Below are 21814 nucleotides of genomic sequence, written 5' to 3' on the forward strand. Positions count from 1 at the left end.
GGCAAACTTAGTTCTGAGTCTCCAGCATCAATGGGTGGCTGCTCTTCTGTGTACGAAATCACCAAACAGTACTTAGTCCTTTTTCTTTAGCCCTTTCAAAGAGCCAAAGGAATTAGCTGTAGGAAATTATAAAGGAACAGAGGAACTGGTCACAATGTATTCAGACTAGAGATTTTCACGGTCTACGCAGACACGCAGACATGAGTGGGCATCAAGGTCTCACCTCGGCTTTATCACACACGACCCGCAAATCTGCTCCCTTTCAACCCCCTGCTCCCCTGTATTACTTTTCTAGATTTCTTACCACTTTCCCATTGAGACAAAGTAACTATGACCGTGTCAGAATGGCCGTACCTCATAATCACTTTCCAAAAATTCATGTAAGATCATTTCATAGATGAGTGGTTTCAGAACGGGGTCTCCCCTTGGCAAGTAAGGACTAATAGCCTAAGGAAGGAAAAGGAAAAAAATCTTTTCAGAAGGGACAAAACGAAACCATACTCCAATTACATAGAAAATGTAAACGTACAGAGATCTTTTGCCACCTATCGTAGGGTTATGTTGATAAAACCATCACAAAATGAGAATATTTTAAGTCAGAAATGCTTTTAAAGTACCCCCCTACCGAACATCACAGCTTAGCCGAGCGTACCTTAGATGTGCTCACATCACTTACATTAGCCGACAGTTGGGCAAAATCCTCTAAAAATAAAAGCACACGGCCTGCTTTTATTAGAAAGCATTGAACATCTCTTAGTTTACCGAGTATTGTACTGAAAATGAAGAACAGAATGGCTGTGTGGGTAGAGAATGCTTGTGAGCGTATGGGCTGCTGACCCAGGTGATGGTGCAGCTGACCTAATCAGGAGTTCCCCTCGGCTGCCCTGCCCGGCAGTGCGACAGAGGCTTGTCCCATGTATCACAAGCCCAAGAAAAAATCCGAATCCAAAGCGCGGTTTCTACTGTGTGTCACTTTTGCACCAATGTAAAGTTGAAAAACCAGAAGTTTGGGGCGCCTGGGTGGCGCAGTCGGTTAAGCGTCCGACTTCAGCCAGGTCACGATCTCGCGGTCCGTGAGTTCGAGCCCCGCGTCGGGCTCTGGGCTGATGGCTCAGAGCCTGGAGCCTGCTTCCCATTCTGTGTCTCCCTCTCTCTCTGCCCCTCCCCCGTTCATGCTCTGTCTCTCTCTGTCCCAAAAATAAAAAACGTTGAAAAAAAAATTTAAAAAAAAAAATAAAAAAGAAAAAAGAAAAAAAAAAGAAAAACCAGAAGTTAAACTACTGTAAGTAGGAGACCATCTGTGTATTTTTACTTTTAAAAATGTAAGGCAACAGATGGGGTGCCTGGGTGGCTCAGTCGGTTAAGCATCTAACTTCAGCTCAGGTCAGGATCTCATGGTTCCTGAGTTTGAGCCTCGCATCAGGCTCTGTGCTGATGGCTCAGAGACTGGAGCCTGCTTTGGATTCTGTTTCCCTATCTCTCTGCCCTGTTCTCATTCTGTGTGTGTGTGTGTCTCTCTCTCTCAAAGGTAAACAATCATAAAAAAAGTTTTTTTTAAATGTATGACAACAGAGTACTTTGGAAAATTATTATGAAAAAAATTCAAATAAACTCTGTCTTACAACACATTACAATATATATTCAAAAGTATCTATGACATGTACGTATGTATGAACGATGAATAAAACACTGCCTCAGGTTAAACTTTCTCTCGCTCTTCTTCCTGATACTTCTAAATAATAGGAGGAAGAATGTCGCAGAAATAAAAGCTTTACCTTAAGTAATCAAGGAGTCACAGGTCACCTATCCCTATTTTTTTCCTTAAAATGGAATCTATCACTCTTTAAAAACTTATAACCATCATTTGAAATTAAGGGAAAATAACACACCTTGCATTCTTTAGCCATTTGAGTGCTGTGTTGAGTGCTGAATTTCCAAACACTGTTAAATGACCCTGCAGTGCACTATGTACTCATCACCATACTCTGTCCTGGGGACACAGACCTAGAGTCACCATCCCAAGGGGCTCAAAGCCTCAGAGGGATGGCATGCACACATCTGAACAGCCAACTGCAAGCCTGTGTGCTAAGTGTTCTAAGAAAGGGGTTCACAAGGGGCGCCTGGGTGGCGCAGTCGGTTAAGCGTCCGACTTCAGCCAGGTCACGATCTCGCGGTCCGTGAGTTCGAGCCCCGCGTCGGGCTCTGGGCTGATGGCTCGGAGCCTGGAGCCTGTTTCCGATTCTGTGTCTCCCTCTCTCTCTGCCCCTCCCCCATTCATGCTCTGTCTCTCTCTGTCCCAAAAAATAAACGTTGAAGAAAAAAAAAGAAAGGGGTTCACAAGGTGCTGGGTGAGCAGGGGTGGAGCCTATATACTGAGGCAGATGCAATGGACACCAGGAGTCCATCAGGAAGAGAAAGACGGGGAAGGGCAGAGGGAACAGCGTGGAGCCATGGATGCGCACTGTGTTCAGGAAGACCAGAGGGGCTCAGAGACGTGGGACAGGGGTCACAGAAGTGAGCTAAATCTGGAGAGAAAGGGGAAGTGAGGCAATAAAAGCAATTTGGATTTCATACTTCAAGCAGAAGGGCAGGGAGAAGAGCAGATTTAATTTTTAAACCGCTAGCCCTGGGTAGGGCTGTTCGTCCGTCTGCCAGGAGGCTCCTGCAATGGCACAGACAAGGGTCAAGGCAGCAGCAGTGGAGGGGAAGAGAGGTGCTGACAAGGTAAGACAGAGCCGCAGATTAAACAGAATCGGGAGGCAGCTCAGATGTTCTCATCAGGGCAGCGGCTGTGAGCCGTAAAGCATGGAGGGATGGGTGTATCGTGAAGTCACAGATACAGACTGAGAGAGGGAGGACCAAATTTGGGAAAGCCACGGATTCATGTTCATCTGAGTGATTGTTATCAGCAGTTTATGCAAGTAAAAATGGCCGTCACGCGTTTCCAGGACAGACACTGAATTTAAAAGAGAGGTATGGGTTATGGAGCCATCAGCGTACACATGGCCACAGGACTGGATAAGATCCTCCAGGAGCAGCCCAGTGAACAAGACAAGAAGTGTCCCTGGGGGAAGAAGAACAACATGCGGGCAAAAGTGCAGATGTCACAGGGCGGGCAGACTGAGCAACTGGGAATTTTTTTTTTTTTTTAAGTTTTTAAAAAATTTTTTGAGAGAGAGCGCACTAGTGGAGGAGAGGGACGGAGGAGAAGGAAGAGAGAGAGAAGGTGGGGGGAGGGTGGGAGGGAGAGAGGGAGAGAGACTCTCAAGCAGATTCCACACTCAGTGTTCAGTGTGGAGCCTGACACAGGGCATGATCCCACAACCCTGGGATCATGACCTGAGCTGAAATCAAGAGTTGGCTGAGCCACCCAGGCACCCTATAACTAGAAATTTTTAAGAACGTATTCATAACTCTAAGAGAAGGTTCACAAATATTGGGGGGAAAAATTAAATATTTTAAACAAACATAACAATATTATTTAATCTGGATGTTGTGCAATAAATTGAAAGGTAAATCGTTTCCTTCAAAGGAAACAATCAACAAAACTAAAAGGTAATCTTCAGAATGGGAGAAGATATTTGCAAATGACTTATCAGATAAAGGGTTAGCATCTAAAATATATAAAGAACTTATAAAACTGAACATCCAAAAAACCAATAATCTAGTTAAAAAATGGGCAGAAGACACGAACAGACATTTTTCCAAAGAAGACATACAAATGGCTAACAGACAAATGAGAAGATGCTCGACATCACTCATCAAGGGAATACAAATCAAAACTACAATGAGGTTATCAACTCACACCTGTCAAATGGCTAAAATTAGCAACTCCAGCAACAACAGATGTTGGCGAGGATGCAGAGAAAAGGGAACCCTCTTACACTGTTGGTGGGAATACAAACTGGTGCAGCCACACTGGAAGAGAGTATGGAGGCGCCTCAAAAAGTTAAAAATAGAAGTACCCTACCTGCGATCCAACAACTGTACTAGTAGGTATTTATCCAAAGGATACAAAATTACTGATTTGAAGGGATACACGCACACCAATGCTAGCAGCAATATCAACCACAGCCAAATTACGGAACGAGCCCAAATGTCCATCGGCTGATAAATGGATAAAGAAGGTGGAATATTACTCAACCATAAAAAAGAATGAAATCTTGCCATTTGCAATGACATGGATGGAGCTAGAATGTATTATGCTAAACGAAATAAGTCTGAGAAAGACCAATACCATATGATGTCACTCATATGTGGAATTTAAGAAATAAAACAGACGTGAACGTAGGGGAAGGGGTAAAAAAAAGAGAAGTGAACTATAAGACACTCTTAACTACAGAGAATAGACTGAGGGTTGCTGGAGGGAGGTGGGAGTGGGATGGATTAAATGGGTGACAGGCATTCAGGAGGGCACTTATCACATCAACAAGCGTGAGGGGCACTGGGTGTTGTATGTTAAGTGCTAATCACTAAATTTTACACCCGAAACTAATATTACACTGTATATTAACTAACTGGAAATTAATAAGAACTTGAAAAAGAAAAAAAAAGAAGGTAAAGACATGAAATATTGAGTTACGTGTTATAGTTACATGGTCAAACTTTTCATCTGTCTTCCAACAAATAAAATATTATTTGAAAAGTACATTAATTCTTCAGTGCATTTGAAAAACGACTCATGTTTTTATAATCTGCAGGATGAGACTATACCTGCTTTCCGTATTCATTAGAAACACTCATCTAAACAGAGAGAACTGGAGTGATGTAAGAAAGTATAACATATAGGTATATGTTTTATACACATGAAATATAAACCAGATTTATGTTCTGATGTTTCTTCCTAGCTGAGATAACACTCACTTCCCAGGAAGAAACTGATTACTATGGTCTTCATTTTATTTCCATCTCAATATTAATATCCTACATACAAAAATTAAGAGTTAAAAATAAGGCTAGCTTACCTTAAGCTGTCCAATTTCTTTAAACTTATAAACTTCATATTCCCAGAGTGCTGCATTTTTCCCAAGAATTTTCTGGCATTTGCTGGCAGTGGAAACATCCCAGGGAGAAAGGAAAAAGAGAAAAAGCAAAAAAGAAAAAAAGAATAAGTAATACATTTCCTCTATTGGTTTAGATAAATCTCTCATCCCAGAGTTGTGACAAATTTCTATCTCAAGTGCCAAGGAACATAAAGGTATTACTAGACAACCACTTGCCTGCATATACAAGGTTGACGGAAATCATGAAAATTTGTATGAAATACTTAGAAATAAAGAGGAGTCCCTTTCAGAAGACTACGATTAGGAGTTGTAGGAGTTTTCCCAATGATTATCCCGTTCTGGGTTTCCTACTAAGCCAGATGAGCACTGCTGGTTTGGGAACCAGCGGGTTTGGGGCCTTGAAGAAATGTCACCATACCCAAAAGTACCAATTTAAACCACTTCTTGAATGGCTTGAAATAATAGACTACAAAATCAGACGTCAGAAAATTGGAAGCCTATCACTGTATATCATCTGGAGAAATATTTATATACGAATAAAAACTTAATTTAGGCTGCAAAAAACCACGTTTCCCTAAATCTCAGAAAATAATAGGTAGGCCTCAAGGCTAGGTGTCCAAGCTGCTGTGCAGTCCCGCAGGCGAGCACCCTGAAGCTCCAGGGGGAGCCACACCCACACACACCCACACAATCACTATACAACATTTGTGTTCTTGCAAACCTGAAGCCTGAAATCTGGTCAGTTCTGTGTAATTGCCACCCTCTTGTTGGCAGACCCCTCTCCTTGAATTATAGGCAGTGGTACTGACTGCCTTCTCAAGGATGTCTGTAGAGTGAACAGCCCCGGAAACGAGAGACACAGATAGTGTTTCCCTCCAGAGCCGAGGGCAGGTTGGTGATGATAAAAATACCGTGTTCCTCTGAAGCTAAGGGCAGGCAGGATTACTGCTCATTATGAAAGAATCAGATGCCCTAAGCTCAGGGTCCCTTCTCCTGTAACACGACCGATGGCCTGCGCAGTGCCACCCGGAGGCCTTCTGTAGGAACTGGGGCTGTGGGATGTGGCACAAATGTGGACGCTCCGGCTACGGCTGCTGCTGAGGCAGGCCTGCGTCTCCGACCCACGAGTCACGTCTTCTGCCAGCACCCGTGAAACCGATGTGCTACCTTGTTAGCTTATAAAAAGGGTAAACTCTCACACGCTTCATGTTTTTCACATCCTTCTCGTTAAATCCCTTGTTTGGTGAAAATGAGACAGTAGGTGGGTAAGTAACAAAGCCAGGCTGCGGTTAAGGCCGCTAATACTCAAAAATTACCCCTCCAAGAAAGATCTAAAAAAATGCCAACCTCAGAGAATGGCTTATTTTACTGTAAACGTTTCTCGCTTCTACTTATACTAACAAATAATTGTGAAAATATCATTATTACCGTGCTGCTATGTCATACTCTCCTTTCTCCACCAGGTGGTTTATATATGCCAAGCCAATGTCCTAGGGAAAATGAAATGAAGGAATTTCATAATTAACTGGAAAAACTGGGAAGGTGAGCCTCAGTTCCTGAGCAGGCCATGACCTCAGGGTCCTGCTGGCACACTACTGCTTAGAATCTGTTTTATACACCTTAGTGTGCTGTACATAATTATGCTCATTTCCTTCCTAAGCATGTTTAAATGCATCTGTGTTTCTATTTTCACCAGGTGCCCCTAGGTGATTTTTATTGTGGGGGGAAAAGTATACGAGATGCAAATAAACATGGAAATCAATTTTTTTTATATAATTTTTTTTAACGTTTATTTATTTTTGAGACAGAGAGAGACAGAGCATGAACAGGGGAGGGTCAGAGAGAGGGAGATAGAATCTGAAACAGGCTCCAGGCTCTGAGCTGTCAGCACAGAGTCCGACGCGGGGCTCGAACTCACAGACCATGAGATCATGACCTGAGCTGAAGTCGGCCTCTCGACCGACTGAGCCACCCAGGCGCCCCAACATGGAAATCAATTTTAATAAAAGGGATGCCTGGGTGGCTCAGTCGGTCAAGCGTCCAACCTCAGCTCAGGTCATGATCTCACAGTTTGTGAGTTCGAGCCCCGCGTCGGGCTCTGTGCCGACAGCTGGGAGCCTGGAGCCTGCTGCAGATTCTGTGTCCCACCCTCTCTCTCTGCCCCTCCCCCACCTGTACTCTCTCTCTCAAAAATAAACATAAAAAAAAAAAAGACCACTAGGTTTCCAGTTTTCATCTGTGAACAATGGTCCTGCATTGGCTGATTTCTAAAGACCCTTCACACTCTTTCCATCTGCACATTCACTGTCACAATTAGCAAAGAAATGGGCTTTCAGTCACCGTATTTTTCCATAGTCCAAAATGCACTGAAAATTGTATCCGAGGTCCTAGATTCGTCTCCATGACACATATGACTCTTATTATGGAGACACTGAGGCAATCTGGCATTATGAAACTACTCTGGATACATTTTGGGATAATGCAAAGAAAACTTCCCTGCACACAATGGCAAAGTTTTGTACTTAAAGTGCATGTCACAAATCCAGTTTCCAAATTACCCCAAACAGCCTCCTAGCAGGTAGTCAAGCCTCTTGGTTACAAGCAGACACTGATTCAATAAAATGAAATATTTTGACCTTGCAGATTGGAAAGTCTGAAATAAAGTCTCTAAAAGGTAGGAAAAAACCTGTTCTTTTCAAATTACTTTCAGTCTCATTATAACTTATCAAAAGGTAAAGTTATGTTTCAAATAATAAAATTACACACTTACTAGAATCTTATGTCTTTTAATGTTCTTCTGGCTGATTTCAGCTGCCATCAAAGCTTCCTACATTTACAAAAGCACGATAAAGGGAGCAGAAAAGAAGGGAGGGAAAATGGAATAGAGTGGGAAAGAAGATATTGAGGTTATAAACACTATATTTATTATGTTTTAAAGTTCTAGACTACATAAATAAAGCCCCATTTTCCCATGGCTTTTGCTTCAAGCATGGGCATTTTTAATGTTATGGTTGAATGAACCTCACTGCATTCAAACTCCAACAGAAGCAGTCAACCAAAATGAAGACTTCTCTTATTTCCATTTGAATGCATTTCCACATTAGGATATTGGAATCACATTTCAGACACAAATCAAAATAGAGCAACATCTCTGGGGTTCAAAGAAACAAAAAAATTCATCTGTCATTCTAAATCTGCATGACGTACGGTGACAACGGGGCACTTTTCCTTTGTGGGATACAAAAAAACTTGATGCACACAGTTAAGTGTATCTGCAATTAAGATCTCGAAAAACCCTACTTTTACTTTTATCTTTGGAAGTTCATAATTATTACTTTAACACAAATGTCTAAAACATAAAATTATTTAAGGAACTGCTGCATCTGAAGCAATATGGTAATCACTGAGGTATGAACTCTGTAGCAATGCCGGGACTCAAGCTAGTTTATAAAGGAAAACCATTTTCCCCCCAAATCCTTTCAGGCGGTTACAAACTTAAAGCAGTAAATGAGTAGATTATTTTGTGTCTGTTTGTTTTCAGCTTATTAGTATGTAAGCCCATCCAGAGAGTTTCTCTATGCCAACCGTAATAATACCATTACAGCTTTTAAAGTTAAAAGGTTTTCTTTTTGTTAAAAAAAAAAAAAAGTCATCATGGGACATTTTTCTACTCAAATTAGTCTGAATCCAGACTCGGTGAGGTGGACATCATCATCATCTCTGAACAAGTAGTTCAAACAATTCCAAGTGAGTATTGATTTGATAGCTTAATCTTATGTATGAAATTAGCACAAATGAATGGTGTCACGAACAGACAGAAGAGACAATTCTGAAACACTAGCTCGATTTTATTTTCCTTGAAAAACCATAGGAGAAACACGTGAATAGGCTGCATCTAATGTGCCTCGCTCCCTCTACCACACCTCTTCCTCCACTGAACAACGAAACCAGTTAACCTCCTTGTAATCCTTTCTCCCCTCATTTCTGAAAAGAGTATTGGAAAGTTATCAGCCTCCTACCTATTTTTAGCTTAGGGCGTTCTAATTCACCCACATGAAAGATTTATTACACAAACCTTTTATCCTCTGTTACAGATGCCACCATACTTTCAGGAAAGTAAAATCAAAACTACCTCGTATTTCTTCTTTTCAAGGAGCCAGTCAATGTGGTCATCTTGGTCCCGTTCCTTGGCTACGACAATGTCTCTTGGACTCACGATATAAAAGAGTGACTCCCCTTCAGAGTACTCTGTAGGTGAGGCAAGAAAGGAACAGCGTGGGTGGCTTGGCATTAGATGCTTCAGTAGCAGTTTCAAGGGACTCAGGTTATACAATTCCAAGGGAAACAGAAAACTTGGCTACCTTTGGGCAAGTCTGTTTGGCTCTGTCTGAAGGCAAACAATTATTTAAAAGAAAAAAAAAAGGGAGGGAAGGAAGGAATATCAAAAAACTTTGAAAAAATAAGGTAGTTTATAATTCTATGTTTAACACATTAACATCGTGACCTCGGCTGAAAGATGGTGATCAAAATGCTCTGTGTCACCTGTGTGTTAGAATTCATCTTCTGTATATAAACTTAATTTATGGCCATTTACAGCACTGTTCTATTTTTACAGAACAATTACACCCCACAGTTGGCAATAAATGTTTCCTCCTCATCAAGGTCAAGGCCACCTAAAGCATAAATGACAGATGCCCCAGGCCCCGGGGTCATCATCTATCATTTCAGCACATTGTGCACAACACCAGTCGCGAGGGTTTCCTGCAGAATTCAATTACACAACCTGTTTGGAAGGGTTGTTAAGTGTGCTGAGCAAAATGCCTTGACTGGACACTTCCGGTTGTGAATCACATGTGCTTTTTGCCAAGTCCAGAATATACTCTTAATTTCTCAACTGATTAGGGGCTCCGTATAAGAAAGCTCAAACTGGGGGCACCCAGGTGGCTCAGTCAGTAAAGCGTCCAACTTTGGCTCAGGTCATGATCTCATGGTTCATGGGCTGGAGCCCCATGTTGGGCTCTGTGCTGACAGCTTGGAGCCTGGAGCCTGCTTCTGATTCTGTCTCCCTCTCTCTCTGTCCCTCCCTCACTTGTGCCCTCTCTCTCTCAAAAAATAAACATTAAAAAAATAAAAATAAAATGAAAAAAAAAGAAAGCAAGCAAGCTCAAACCGTATAGAATATTTCTTTCTTTCCTTTGGCCAAAATGAGAACCAAAAATATTCTGGAAACAGACACAAACAAAAACAAAAACATCCATTGCTTTTGAAGCAGGAAAATTTCGAAAAGAAAGCTTAGGCTGTTCTACTTTCATTACTGTATTTTTGGATGATGTGATGACACTGTAGCACAGATGGCCTGGCAATTACCAAATAACAGCCATTCATCCCTGACTTCTGAGTAGTGACCAGCGTATTCGTTCACCCACTCAACAAATTCTTGGCGAGCCCCGAGTCCCTGCCGGGCACTCTCCCAGGCGACAGGCATTTGGTCACTAACAGGAAGACGACTGTCTGCCATCCCAGAGCATGCTTTCCAGACGTACACAGTTGGGAGTCATCTGGCAACCATGGAACCATGCTGCCTGATGTCACCGTGGGTGTCACACTCCACAGGGCAAGAGATACAACATAAGAACCAAGCCCACGGAGCCCCCTCACCTTGGTCTCCCCCTCCCTTCTGTGGGAGCTCAAGCAAGCTCTGAGCCTTGTGCCCTCATCCTCAACACAACAGGCCTGCCCAGATATTCTCTAAGACCATTCCAGCACCTCAATTTAAATTCCTGGTTGTGCTAACAGCGTGAAAGGGGAAAAAACCCACAAGCGTAAGAAACAACATGAGCCAGAGCCTTGAGCTCTCACCTAGATGATAATCTCTGCACTCATTCTCCTGAAAGCCTCTCACGGTGAGAGCGTCTGAAGAGATCTCCTCACAGGTTTCAGGAAGCGGCTGGATGATATCCAGTCGAGGCCTGGCACGGTATTCTTTCTCCTGGGTGGGGGCGGGGGAGGGAAGGGAGGGAAAAGGCATGTTTTCGTTATGTTTCTAGAAACTGTACAAATGCGTTCCAGTCAGTCCTAGTTAAATGCCTTGGTTTCATAATTTGGACAGATGTAGGCCCTTCTAACCACCTGCGTGACAGCATTGTCACACCATGTTATCTTCTGACCTTTCTGTGAGACCAAGGGGACAGGTGCTACGGAGTCCTTTGGCGGTCCCCACTGAGGCCTGTCCAGCTCCAAGGGCATGGCCACCGCACACTTCCACAACCGGCTTCGGCTCTTCCTCACGAATGTGGGGAAGCATAAAAATAACGTGACAAACTGCCAAGCCACTGCCACCACTGGTACACTCACTGGTGACGCTGAGAAGCCAGGGACCGAGAGCCACGTCTAAGGCAGAATGCGCTCAGACGAAGAGGGCAACGGTGGCCATGTGCGCCGCCCAATGTGACAGACGAGTCACTCGTGGCTACCGCGACCGAGAAACAGTTTTTATGTCATTTTAATTAATTAAAATGTAGATAAAATTTTAATTAATTAAAATGTAGTCACTCACATACGGTGAGTGACCATAGTTTTGGACAGTGCACCTCTAGGTCAGGAGAGAAGGGGGAGAGAGGGTTTTCTAGGGCCTGTGGCAGCACCACTAACCTAGAAGGCGATGAGACGCACATTGTTCTCACAGAGCTCATAAGTTACCCCTTAAATTACCTAAGTGAGTATTACTGCTCCACATTATCACAGATGAAGGAACGGGGGATGTCGCTGTAGGAAAGAAAAGTCATGTAATAGGGAGACTGCAATGTGTGGCAAAACTGGGACTTACGGTAAACCTTGGACTTGAAGTCAAGTTTGTTTTACTTTGAAAGTTTGTGCTTTTTGAGCATTTGGCACACAGGCATAAAACATACACTTGCCGGTTTTCCGAAGCCTCAAGACCCGCAGCCGTGGGACACTGGCGCAGAGAACCCAGAGGCGGGGCCGCGTGGGAGATGTCTCCCAACTCCCCACGTCCCCCAAGAACCGCAGTGAGCCTGCAAGAGTTCTTTGATCCGTTTTGTCAGGTTAACTGAGAGGCAGTGACATTAGCTTTGCATCTCGTACATTTAAAAACATGGCAAAAATAAAACAGCAATTATGAAAGATCGACTAGTAGAGGACAAAAACAAGGGAGTATACAGCAGAATTTTTCACATCTGTGGAAAAATGAGAACCGTCTCAATTTTGAAACAATGGGAAAAAGTGGAAAGGTTGTAATATTTAAAAAATGAACTGCTGTAACAAGGGCAAAAACAAAATCCAAATTAGAACAGCAAGAATAGAAAAAAATATGGGAAGCAAATAATAGTAAAAGAAAACCACCTTGCTTGGCCACATAAATAGCTCCTTTAAATGCATAAGAAAACCATCAGTGATTCATCTTGTTCCTTTACAACCTTTTGCTCACTGGTCGTGCGGCCCCTGCTTATCTGTGACCTTCCCAGGAGCAAGATTTTGGTCTTGCTGGCCTTTGATCCCCAGTGCTTAGCATGATTCTTGCTACACGTATGCTTTGTTAATGAATGGAACAAACGTAAGGGAGACAGCCGAATAAATCCAGATGGAATTGTCCACGGCCACTATAAATGATAATGACAGGAGACGACACAGCCATATGGAGAGAGAATGGAATAAGGTTCACAAAAATAGGGCAACACAGAAGAGCGTGCGACCATGACAACAACGGTGCGGAATAACGCACGTACGTGACAGGTGTAACGGGGAGACTATTCTGGGGGAGGAGATGCGTGACATAAAGACGAATTTTGTCTAATGTCGCAGTTACACTGTCTTTTTCATATGAGAAAAGAACAAAGGGGAGAGTGGTTTGGCCCCCACGCTTGCTTTATGCCTTTGTCTTAATTTTGTCAGTTTATTCTGTGTTTAAGGATCTCAGGTGTACTTCAGTGCTGTATAAAAAGCTATGTGTACTGGCACACACAACTGTAAATCATCTCCAAGACCCTCACAAGTCTTCCTCTGAAGAAATTCCATTTTCTAATGTGGTCTATGGGGTTGGCCTTTCTTTGGTTTCTACTCCTTTGTAATCCTCTTCCTTTATTAGCAAAGGTTTCCTTGCTTCCTTTCTTTTTTGCTCACTTGTGCATTGGGCTTTCCCTTTTTCATTTTACTGCTTCCTTCCTCCATCTTTCAATCACATTCTCAACCCACCCCACCTTCCTCATCAGAAAGCACTGTATTTTTACTCCCTTGGGAGCCACTGCTTTCCTTTGTTTTCAAAAAAATAAATAAATAAATAAATAAAATAAATAAAATAATAAAGTGATGTCCTGCAACAGGGCTAGAAGCCAGACCTATTGATTTTAGTAGCTCTGAGTATTCACTTAAGTCTAAAGCATCCCATCGCCTAGCAACGTGGGCGCCCAGAGCTTCAGGTTACTATAGCAATGACTTCCCACCGCAAGTGCTCGCTCAGAGAAATGCTCTCAAGCTACCACTTCAAAACCAGGCCTCCCAGGGTTTTTCTCCCCATTTTATTCCCAGCCAGTTGAAAAGCGGGGAGAAAAGGAGAGGATACGGACAAGGAGAGCCTTCTTATTGTAGAGGACCAGACAATCAATTTGCAATTTCTTTTATACGTGGCATCTAAGAGAAAATCCTTTACGGTAAGCTCTCCTTGTTTATGCCTTGAAGCCACCCCTGCTCCCTTCCCGGCAGCACCCCTGGACGCTAACAGTGAAGACAAGCTGGGAAGGGGGCTCATCCAAGCTTCAAAGGAAGACCGAGTGTCTCTGCTGGACATGGCCTCCACTGGATCACACATACAGGCTTCCCTCCAAAGTCACGTCCAACGATGTTTGGATTCTCTGCTGCTTTCTATCAGCCCTACGTCTCCTTCCCTCACATTTGCATTGATAACTGAGACTTCGCCACAATCCATTTCAAAGCAAAATCAAGCTGCTCGGGATCGGAAGGCCACTGGGAAGGAAGCAAATCTGTCTGGACCACGGGAAATAACGAACTGCCCTTTCCGTAATTCCCTCTGACCACTGGGACCCCTGTTGTTGTGGCAGATCAACTTCATTGCTGTCATTTCTGCTAACGCACAATGTCAGCTCCGTTTCTTCGCCCTTCAGCAAAAGGAATCCTTCATTCCTTTCGCCTAAAATACCAAGAGATGGAAAAAAGAGGGGAAAAAAATGACTTCCCTTTGCTCAGCAAGAGGAACAAAGGCAGGCAATGAGTGGAGCTTCTGAAAGGTAAATACATAACCTCTGCCGACCTTATTTTCTAGGTCGGGAACTTCTGCTCAGACTACAGCACAGCCCTTTCCTGGGCAATCTGATCTGGGCATAATGCTAAAAACCGAATCCGCACTTCCTTTCGTATTTGGGGTAAAAAAAAAAAAAAAAAAAGGATGGAATAAAATTACCGTTTTTTCTGAAACCTCTTTGACGTAGGAAAGCACAACAAGCTGGTCACAGAGAGGTGCAAGCCCACTGATGTAGAATTCGGTTTCAAACTGAGACACTGCAAACAAAATGGGGAGAAGACTCCGTGTTAACAGGAGCAAACAGCAGCCCACCAAGGAAAGAACACACGGATTTCGAACGCGGGATGGATTTACTGGAGAAAGCCAACGCAAAGGGGGTGTGGACAATCACCCTTTTTTGACAATAGTGAAGTGCCAGGAAAGGATATCCGGGAACTCACACTTGAAATTTTCTATCACCAGCAAAAGCGAACCTGACAGTAACACCAGCGTGAACAGTCCAAGGTGACATTGTGAGCAGCTAATTTATAAATGACATAGTTCAACCCCATGAAGGCACTTTTAAACCCATAAAATCCAATGTAAACTAATATTAATGACAATAATAATTTTTTTTTAAATGCCTGAGTTTAGGTTTTTCACAATTAGGGCACTGCAGTGGTACAAAAGAGTACTATTTGTAATTATGAAACTATGAAACTAACTTTTTTAAAAAAACAAGAAACATTTTCTTTGAAGACTTGTAAGTTAAAAAAAAAAAAAGTGTTTTAATACAGAGTACCTTGTGATGAAACACCATGATTCCTTAAGTGCAATAAAGGTCAGAGAAAAAAAGAAATTTCTATCTTTTCAAAGACATTTAAAAATTTAGAACCAGTGTATCACAGAAGAAGTATACGGATTTAGTTACAATGGAGTTCACAGACCTGACAGCTTAGTGGTTGAAGTACAAATATTGCTATGGTGTGATTCTAATAAATAGCTGGTGTAAACTACTTATAATAAATGACTTTTGTTTTAAGCAACTAAATTTGGGGTGCTTTGTTACACAGTGAAGCTAGCTGATACAGTAGTGTTGCTGACAGAGACTCTTCCAAGAATCGTGCTCTGCACACACAGACTCATTTGGAAGCAAACTCTCATTTGGACCCACCGCACTGTCTAAGAGTTCCCGGACTCCGATCTTCTCCACAGTTCGTGGTATTAGCTTCAGATTTAATCTCTAGGATGAAACTATTCTTTTCTCCAGACTACAGGAAGTCTGTGTAGCATATTAGAAACAATATTTAATGTAGACTCAAGAGATCTGGGTTATAACTTGAACTTGAACAAGTCATTTAACTTCTGCAGGTATAACTTTTCCCATCTATAAAATAATGGAATCAGAGTAAAAGTAAAATCCCTAACACAGATGAAATAAGGCACCCCTGAATTTTTCTTCCACCTCCTCTCCACTTTCCTTGCAGGTCACTTAGTGTGACTTGTCCCTGCCTGTCTTTATTGCCACCTCCTTATACAACCGTTTTCACAATTTTCACACCGAAATAAAACTGAGGATCCATAGGATCAAAGAAATTACTAAATGGTAACATAAGCATTAAAAAGGTAGTATTTCTTAGATGTTGGCCTTGGTTAGATCACACAGGTGGTTATGGTGCCCTGGTAAGAAGCAGAGCAGAACTCCAAAGGCAGGTGCTCTGATCCTAGCACTGCCACTAACACTTTTTTCCTGAACCTTTGTGGGCTTCAACTGAGTATCTGTATCCGGCACTTGCAAATACTTTCGGTAAAACGGTGGTTATGTGATCAATGTTCACATGAAGTGCACGTGCAGAGGGCCGCCTCCACCATAGCCACGTGCACAGATGAGCACATCCAGGGGCACCAGGCACCGAAGATTCTAGAGAAGCTCCCACTGCTGTGTTACGTAGGGGGAGGGGGCGGGGTAAGGCCCGGGGAGGTCTGGGATGTCCAGGTGCTACTGAACAGTGTGGGGCCAGTGATCAAAGAGGTGGCAGTGTCACATTCTAGGAGACACGCAGGCATACTAACCAGAGGTTTTGACTGCACTGACTCCTGAGGTGGTTAAACCCCATCTGGTAGAAATGGACTTGAGTTCTGCTTTACTAAATTACATTTCATCACTGAAATGCTATACCCCCAGTGCAATCAATCAGTCAGAGATGCCACAGATTCATGGTAATTACGAGGAAGCTTTGATGTGCTGGTCTACCATAGGCACTTGAGGACGAACACCATCTAGCAAGTGATGGGTGGACAAGATACTCTCCACATTCAGGATGCTACATATGCTGCTCATTAACAAGGAACACCGGGGCTTTCCCAAGGTAACCAAATACACATCAAGCCCGGATGTCTATGAATGAGCTGTACGAAACAGAACAGAAAAGCTCGGAGATAATTCTGTCCAAATCTTCCCTGCTCTACATACTTATTTCCCAGTGCACAACGGCTTCCATGCATTAGACAGAAGACTTCCTGTTCTCTAATTAAGAGCAGTGGAAAATCTAAGGTGTTCCAAAAGAAAACAAGGAGAAATGTCCAGAACCATGTATTTATTTCACTTGTCAATTCCAGACACTGTAATAAATGCTTTTGTTAAGTACTAAATCTTACCAGACTTTCCTGAGATTTAGCAGTAATTTAGGCAGTAACTAAATTACAAACTAACTAGAAAAATGCTATTTACGAAGAAAGGATGTCGTACATAAAAACCGTGTCAAGATTAGTGCCAAGAGAAGGAAATGTGGAATGGTAATGTTTATTCTCCTGAAGAACATGCATAAATGATATAAAACATTATGGGCTGATTTTGTAAAATACCTTCCAGTAATGACCGGGCTTTCTATTTCAAATTTTCCAATGGACCAGTGGAAGTTTCAGTTAATTTATTTTCCCTGAAATTCTGTTCTTTCCCACATATCAATGCTTTTAATCATTCTAATGATGATTGCTTATTTTTTGCCTAAAAGAAAACTAGTTTAAACACACAGAGTTTTTAGGTCTATTGCCACAGAAGCTCATCTTTTAAATGGTTTATCTAAAAAAGATAAATCACAAAGAAAATAAAGACAAATTTGGTTAGAGAGCACTAAAACAAAACAGAAGTTCAAAGCTGGTGAGGGGGAAGAAAGAGGAGAGAAAAATGCCATTCCTAGAGGGAGACAAAGACAGAGTGTGGGGATGGCTCCAGGGCCCTGTAGGGAGCGCTGTGCTCACTTCGAGTAGGACTGATGAAGCAATGAGGTGCCTGTTAGGGCTGAAGCAGTGCTGTGCCCTGGCTTATTCTGGAAGATAAAAATTCCCTGAAACGCTAGAAGAAGAATTCAAGGAAAAAGACAAAAAAAGAGAGATTCTAAGCATATGGACAGAAAATATCAAAAGGACTATTCACGGGAAAATTCTATCCAGGAAGGTACTACGGATGCAGAATGGGGACTCTGATGCAGAAGGGGGCCTGGAGTTCTAGATCCGCGCCGTCCAACGGAATATTAACGCAGGCCATAAACACAACTTGCGCATGCAATTTTCAATTTTCTAGTAGCCACACTGAAGAGTAATAAGAGGTAAAAATTTTAAAACATATTTACTGCAACGTATCTCAAATGTTTTCAACATGGAACAACATAAAAAAATTAATGAGACAATTTACTTATTTTCATACTAAGTCGTTATAATCCTGCGTGCGGTACAGTTCAATCCAGCACTACAACGGGGCAGCGCAGATCTAGACGCCCGACAGACTGTCTTGAAAGTCCAGTCATTTTACCCAAACATAACTTGATGGTGCTCCTTGTGGGTCACTATTTTCAGAGACACAGGGTATGACTTTCTAGCTTCAACTTTTCGTTTCTTCGTAGTTTCAGGAAATTTTTCTTGAATTACTGTGTTTGGGATCTGCTCCATTCCTTTGTCTTGTCTTTTTTTTCCTTCAGGGACCCTTACCTGTCAATTGAATCACCTTTGCCAGTCTTTGGCATTTATCATTTCACTGTTAAATCTTTTTCTTCTTGCTTTGCGATGTTTTCAAATTGTCCTCTTTTCCCCCTTCAATTTCTCTGACGGCACGGTCTTTCTGTTTGCCCATGTTCCTTCTAGTTCAATCTTCGTTTCTGAAATGACCTTTCATTTATAAATATTTCTTGACTTCTGTCATCTCATTTGAAATTTTCTTTAAATTGATTTTTTGTTCTTTCATGTCTAATTAAAAAAAAAAAAAAAAAAAAAGTCTTCCCGCTTGTTCTGGGTGTTTCTTTCTGGTTTCTTGCTTTCATTGCCAAAGATGTTATTCTGCTCCTTGTTTACTTTTCCTTAAGCCTGAGTATGGGATTTGACCTTGGTGCCTTTTGGTGCTCATCTGTGGGCGACAACACGGTCCCTGATCTCTTAGGAAGAGGCAGGGGCTGGGACAGCTAATCAAACATAGCAGAGCGCTCCCTCCTGCGCTGTTTTTATTTAGTGTTAAAAACCCGGCCTCTTGCTTTCTGAGACTTCCTGGCCCTGTTCCCTCCCCACTTTCACTGTCCCTTCTCTTTCCTTTCTACAGTCCCGATCCTACTCAGCTTTCATGCTCCTCAACGCGGTCCCCGCACCCGCTGAACGGCCAGTGGTCTTCTCCTGGGAACACCCGTCTGCCGTGCGGGAGTTCTCCTGACCTCAAATTCACCACATGCCTGCCCCCTGGCTCCCCTCCACCCTCTACTTTCTCTCACACAGACATGGGCCCCACAGCGGGTCTGGCGGCGATCAGTGGGCCTTCCCGCTCACTCGTATCTGGGGCTCTCAGGTCTACTCTGTCGCTCATTTGTGTGGTCAATGTTGTCAATGTGGTTTTGGTCGCGTGACTTAGCTGTTCCCTTGTCAGGTGACGACTCGGGCAGACTGAAGAGTTATGCTGCCGCTTCTGAGAATCCTCCAAGTACAAAATGCTACAGGGTGACACACGAGCTTTCCATCAGCCAGGCAATGGCGTCAGGGTTAGAGTCACAAATACGCAGGTACCGCTGGACCTTCGACAGCAGACCCGCTAACAGTTTCCAAATGACTGCCGCGTGACTGAAAAAGAAGTTAGCAAAACCTTTCTTGTACCTTGCGCCTTACATCTCTGGTTATCAACTACTCAAAAGAAGAATTGCCGAGCACCAATTTGGGTTAGACATTCTTTTAGAAGTATCAGAATGTTAAAGATCCTGTCTGACTTAAAAGAGCCTGAGTCTAGAACCAAAAAAAAAAATTAATAAAATAAAATAAAATACAGCATGCTATGCAAAAATGGAAATATATATAAAAAAAGGTACTGTACAAAGTGAGATAATTTATTTTCAGAAGGGTAGGGAAAAGGGTGAAAACAGCAATGACCATCAGCCCCTCAAGAGCAGGTATGGTGTTCGTAACATGAAAGAAAACAATGCAGTAAGTGCTCATTAAAATGTTTTCATTTAAAAAAAGTATTAGAGATGTATATCAAATTGTAAAGGATAAAAATCAAGATTTTAGGTCTGAACACAAAGACCATTTTCCAAATAATTCACAAGTAGATTGTCTCACTATCAGTGTATTCAGACCTGTAAGTGATATTTAAATCAATATTCTTGATTACTTGCATCTGTATCATATAGGTTTATAAGATACATTTTACTGAAAAATGCAGGCATGAAATATACTAATCTCTTTGGAATGGTAAATGTTTACCTATACCTTTCCCCCAATTCTCTTTCAATTGACTTTTTTTTTTTAGTTTATTTACTTATTTTGAGAGAGAGAGAGCACAAGCAGGGGACGAACAGAGAGAGAGGGAGAGAGAGAGAGAATCCCAAGCAGGCTCCGTGCTATCAGAGCAGAGCCCAACGTGGGGCTGAAACTCACCAACCGTGAGATCATGACCTGAGCCGAAATCGAGTCACATGCTTAACCTACTGAGCCATCCAGGCATCCCTATTTCAAATGACTTTGTGGACAAAAGTATTTTAGTCTGACTGTTAAAAGAAATGCAGTTTTTCTCTCTTTTCTCTGAGTAACTGAATATAATTGTAGTGTTATGAACAGCTCCCGTTTAATGAACATTCCCTATGCGGAGGGGCAGGATGCAGAATATTGTACAGACATGATTTCTTTTTACCATAACCACCCTGTACTGATTTTGGGACGGGGGTGGGGGGACTGGACACTAAAGCTCAGAGAGGTTAGGTAGAAGGTAACCTCTTAACTCAAGTTAAGTAGAAGGTAACTCAAGCAGGAATCTGAAAGGCTTCCTTTTCCCAGATAGAAGTCACACTAGAAAGCATACATCAGAACAAAGATACTCAGGTTAAAAGTGTGCTACAGTTAGTTGGCAGAAATGCAAGTTAAGGCTTTGACAGTCCTCTGGTGGTTCCGTGGCCGGCGGCCGGGGTGCCTGGCCCCTCCCTTGAATTTGCTGTGCTACAAAGCGCAAAAAGCACTCAGCACAGACAATCTGCACTGCTTCTTTGTTCTAGGCCCTTGTTTTCACTTTGTTGCTTTCAAAATCCCCAGCAGATGTGACCCAGAGGATTTGGTATCTTTACTGGAGCTAAATAAAATCATATGCTGTAGATTTTGGCCTCTCAGTCTTAAAAAGCAAACAAACAGGAGTTTCTCAAGCAATTTCCAAACAGGAACAATTATCTTTCATTGTCTTGCATTCACTTATGAAAAAAGCATCGAGGTCCCTTTATGATAGTGCCTTCCTCCCAAGAGAATGTGACCCCTCAGTCGCAGTATTAGTATTTCATAATGACTCTCCAGTAAGTTTGGACACTCTGTCAGGCTGACCACTGATTTAAGAAAACGCATTTGGATATTACAACATTCCAACATCTTCAGGGCTGTGCTGTGAAGCAGATGCATGAAAGTAAAAGCGACTTTACCATGTTTCACATCAGCAAACCAGGGAGAAGACCTCATACACAGGCATAAAATAGAAGGAGATGACTAATGGACAAAATAACAAAAACATTCAAGCCAGGAGCCAATAGTACACATAAGACAAAAGCCATTTAAAGCAAGTGTAGTCCGCAATTTAATTGCACATTTTCTAATCAATATTCGCCACACCACTGTGCTAAATGACAGAGCTCAGTTCCTGTGATAATCTCATCTCAACTTTGGCACTCAGGAAGCAGCACGGATGAGGAGTGATTTAGGGAGCGGCTCACAACACGCTGCTTACGCTGCGGAAAAGGTCATAATGGTCAAGGACCTGCTGGGTCAAAAGGGTCAAACCAAGAAGTTACACTTTCAGTTGTAAATAGGCTATTGTCAGAAAAGAAAAGACAAATGTTGGTGAGGACGTGGAGAAACTGGAACCTCGTACGCTGCTGGGGAGAGAGCAGAGTGGCCCCAGCGCCATGCCAAACAGCATGGAGGTTCCACGAAAAATGAAAAATGGAACTACCGTATGATCCAGCAATCCCACTTCTGGGTATTTAGCCAAAATAATTAAAATCAGTATCTTAAAGAGACATTAGCGTTCCCACGGTCGCTGCGGCGGCACCAT

General features: G+C 42.5%; 1 protein-coding gene across 3 annotated transcripts in view; it reads right to left on the reverse strand.

The window, feature by feature from the left end:
- Positions 1-21814, reverse strand: part of VPS41 (VPS41 subunit of HOPS complex) — a 188550-nt gene that overhangs the window by 41898 nt on the left and 124838 nt on the right. For all 3 annotated transcript variants that reach the window (XM_040473002.1, XM_040473003.1, XM_040473004.1), the window contains 7 exons: positions 14437-14534; positions 10863-10992; positions 9136-9251; positions 7774-7830; positions 6432-6493; positions 4965-5046; positions 355-447 (listed from right to left, as the gene is read on the reverse strand). In XM_040473002.1, coding sequence (XP_040328936.1) covers positions 355-447; positions 4965-5046; positions 6432-6493; positions 7774-7830; positions 9136-9251; positions 10863-10992; positions 14437-14534 — 638 coding nt within the window. The remainder of the gene's footprint in view (positions 1-354; positions 448-4964; positions 5047-6431; positions 6494-7773; positions 7831-9135; positions 9252-10862; positions 10993-14436; positions 14535-21814) is intronic.

This window comes from Herpailurus yagouaroundi, unplaced genomic scaffold (assembly GCF_014898765.1).
Source record: "Herpailurus yagouaroundi ecotype Mexico unplaced genomic scaffold, PumYag 100, whole genome shotgun sequence".
NCBI classification, from domain to species: domain Eukaryota; kingdom Metazoa; phylum Chordata; class Mammalia; order Carnivora; family Felidae; genus Herpailurus; species Herpailurus yagouaroundi.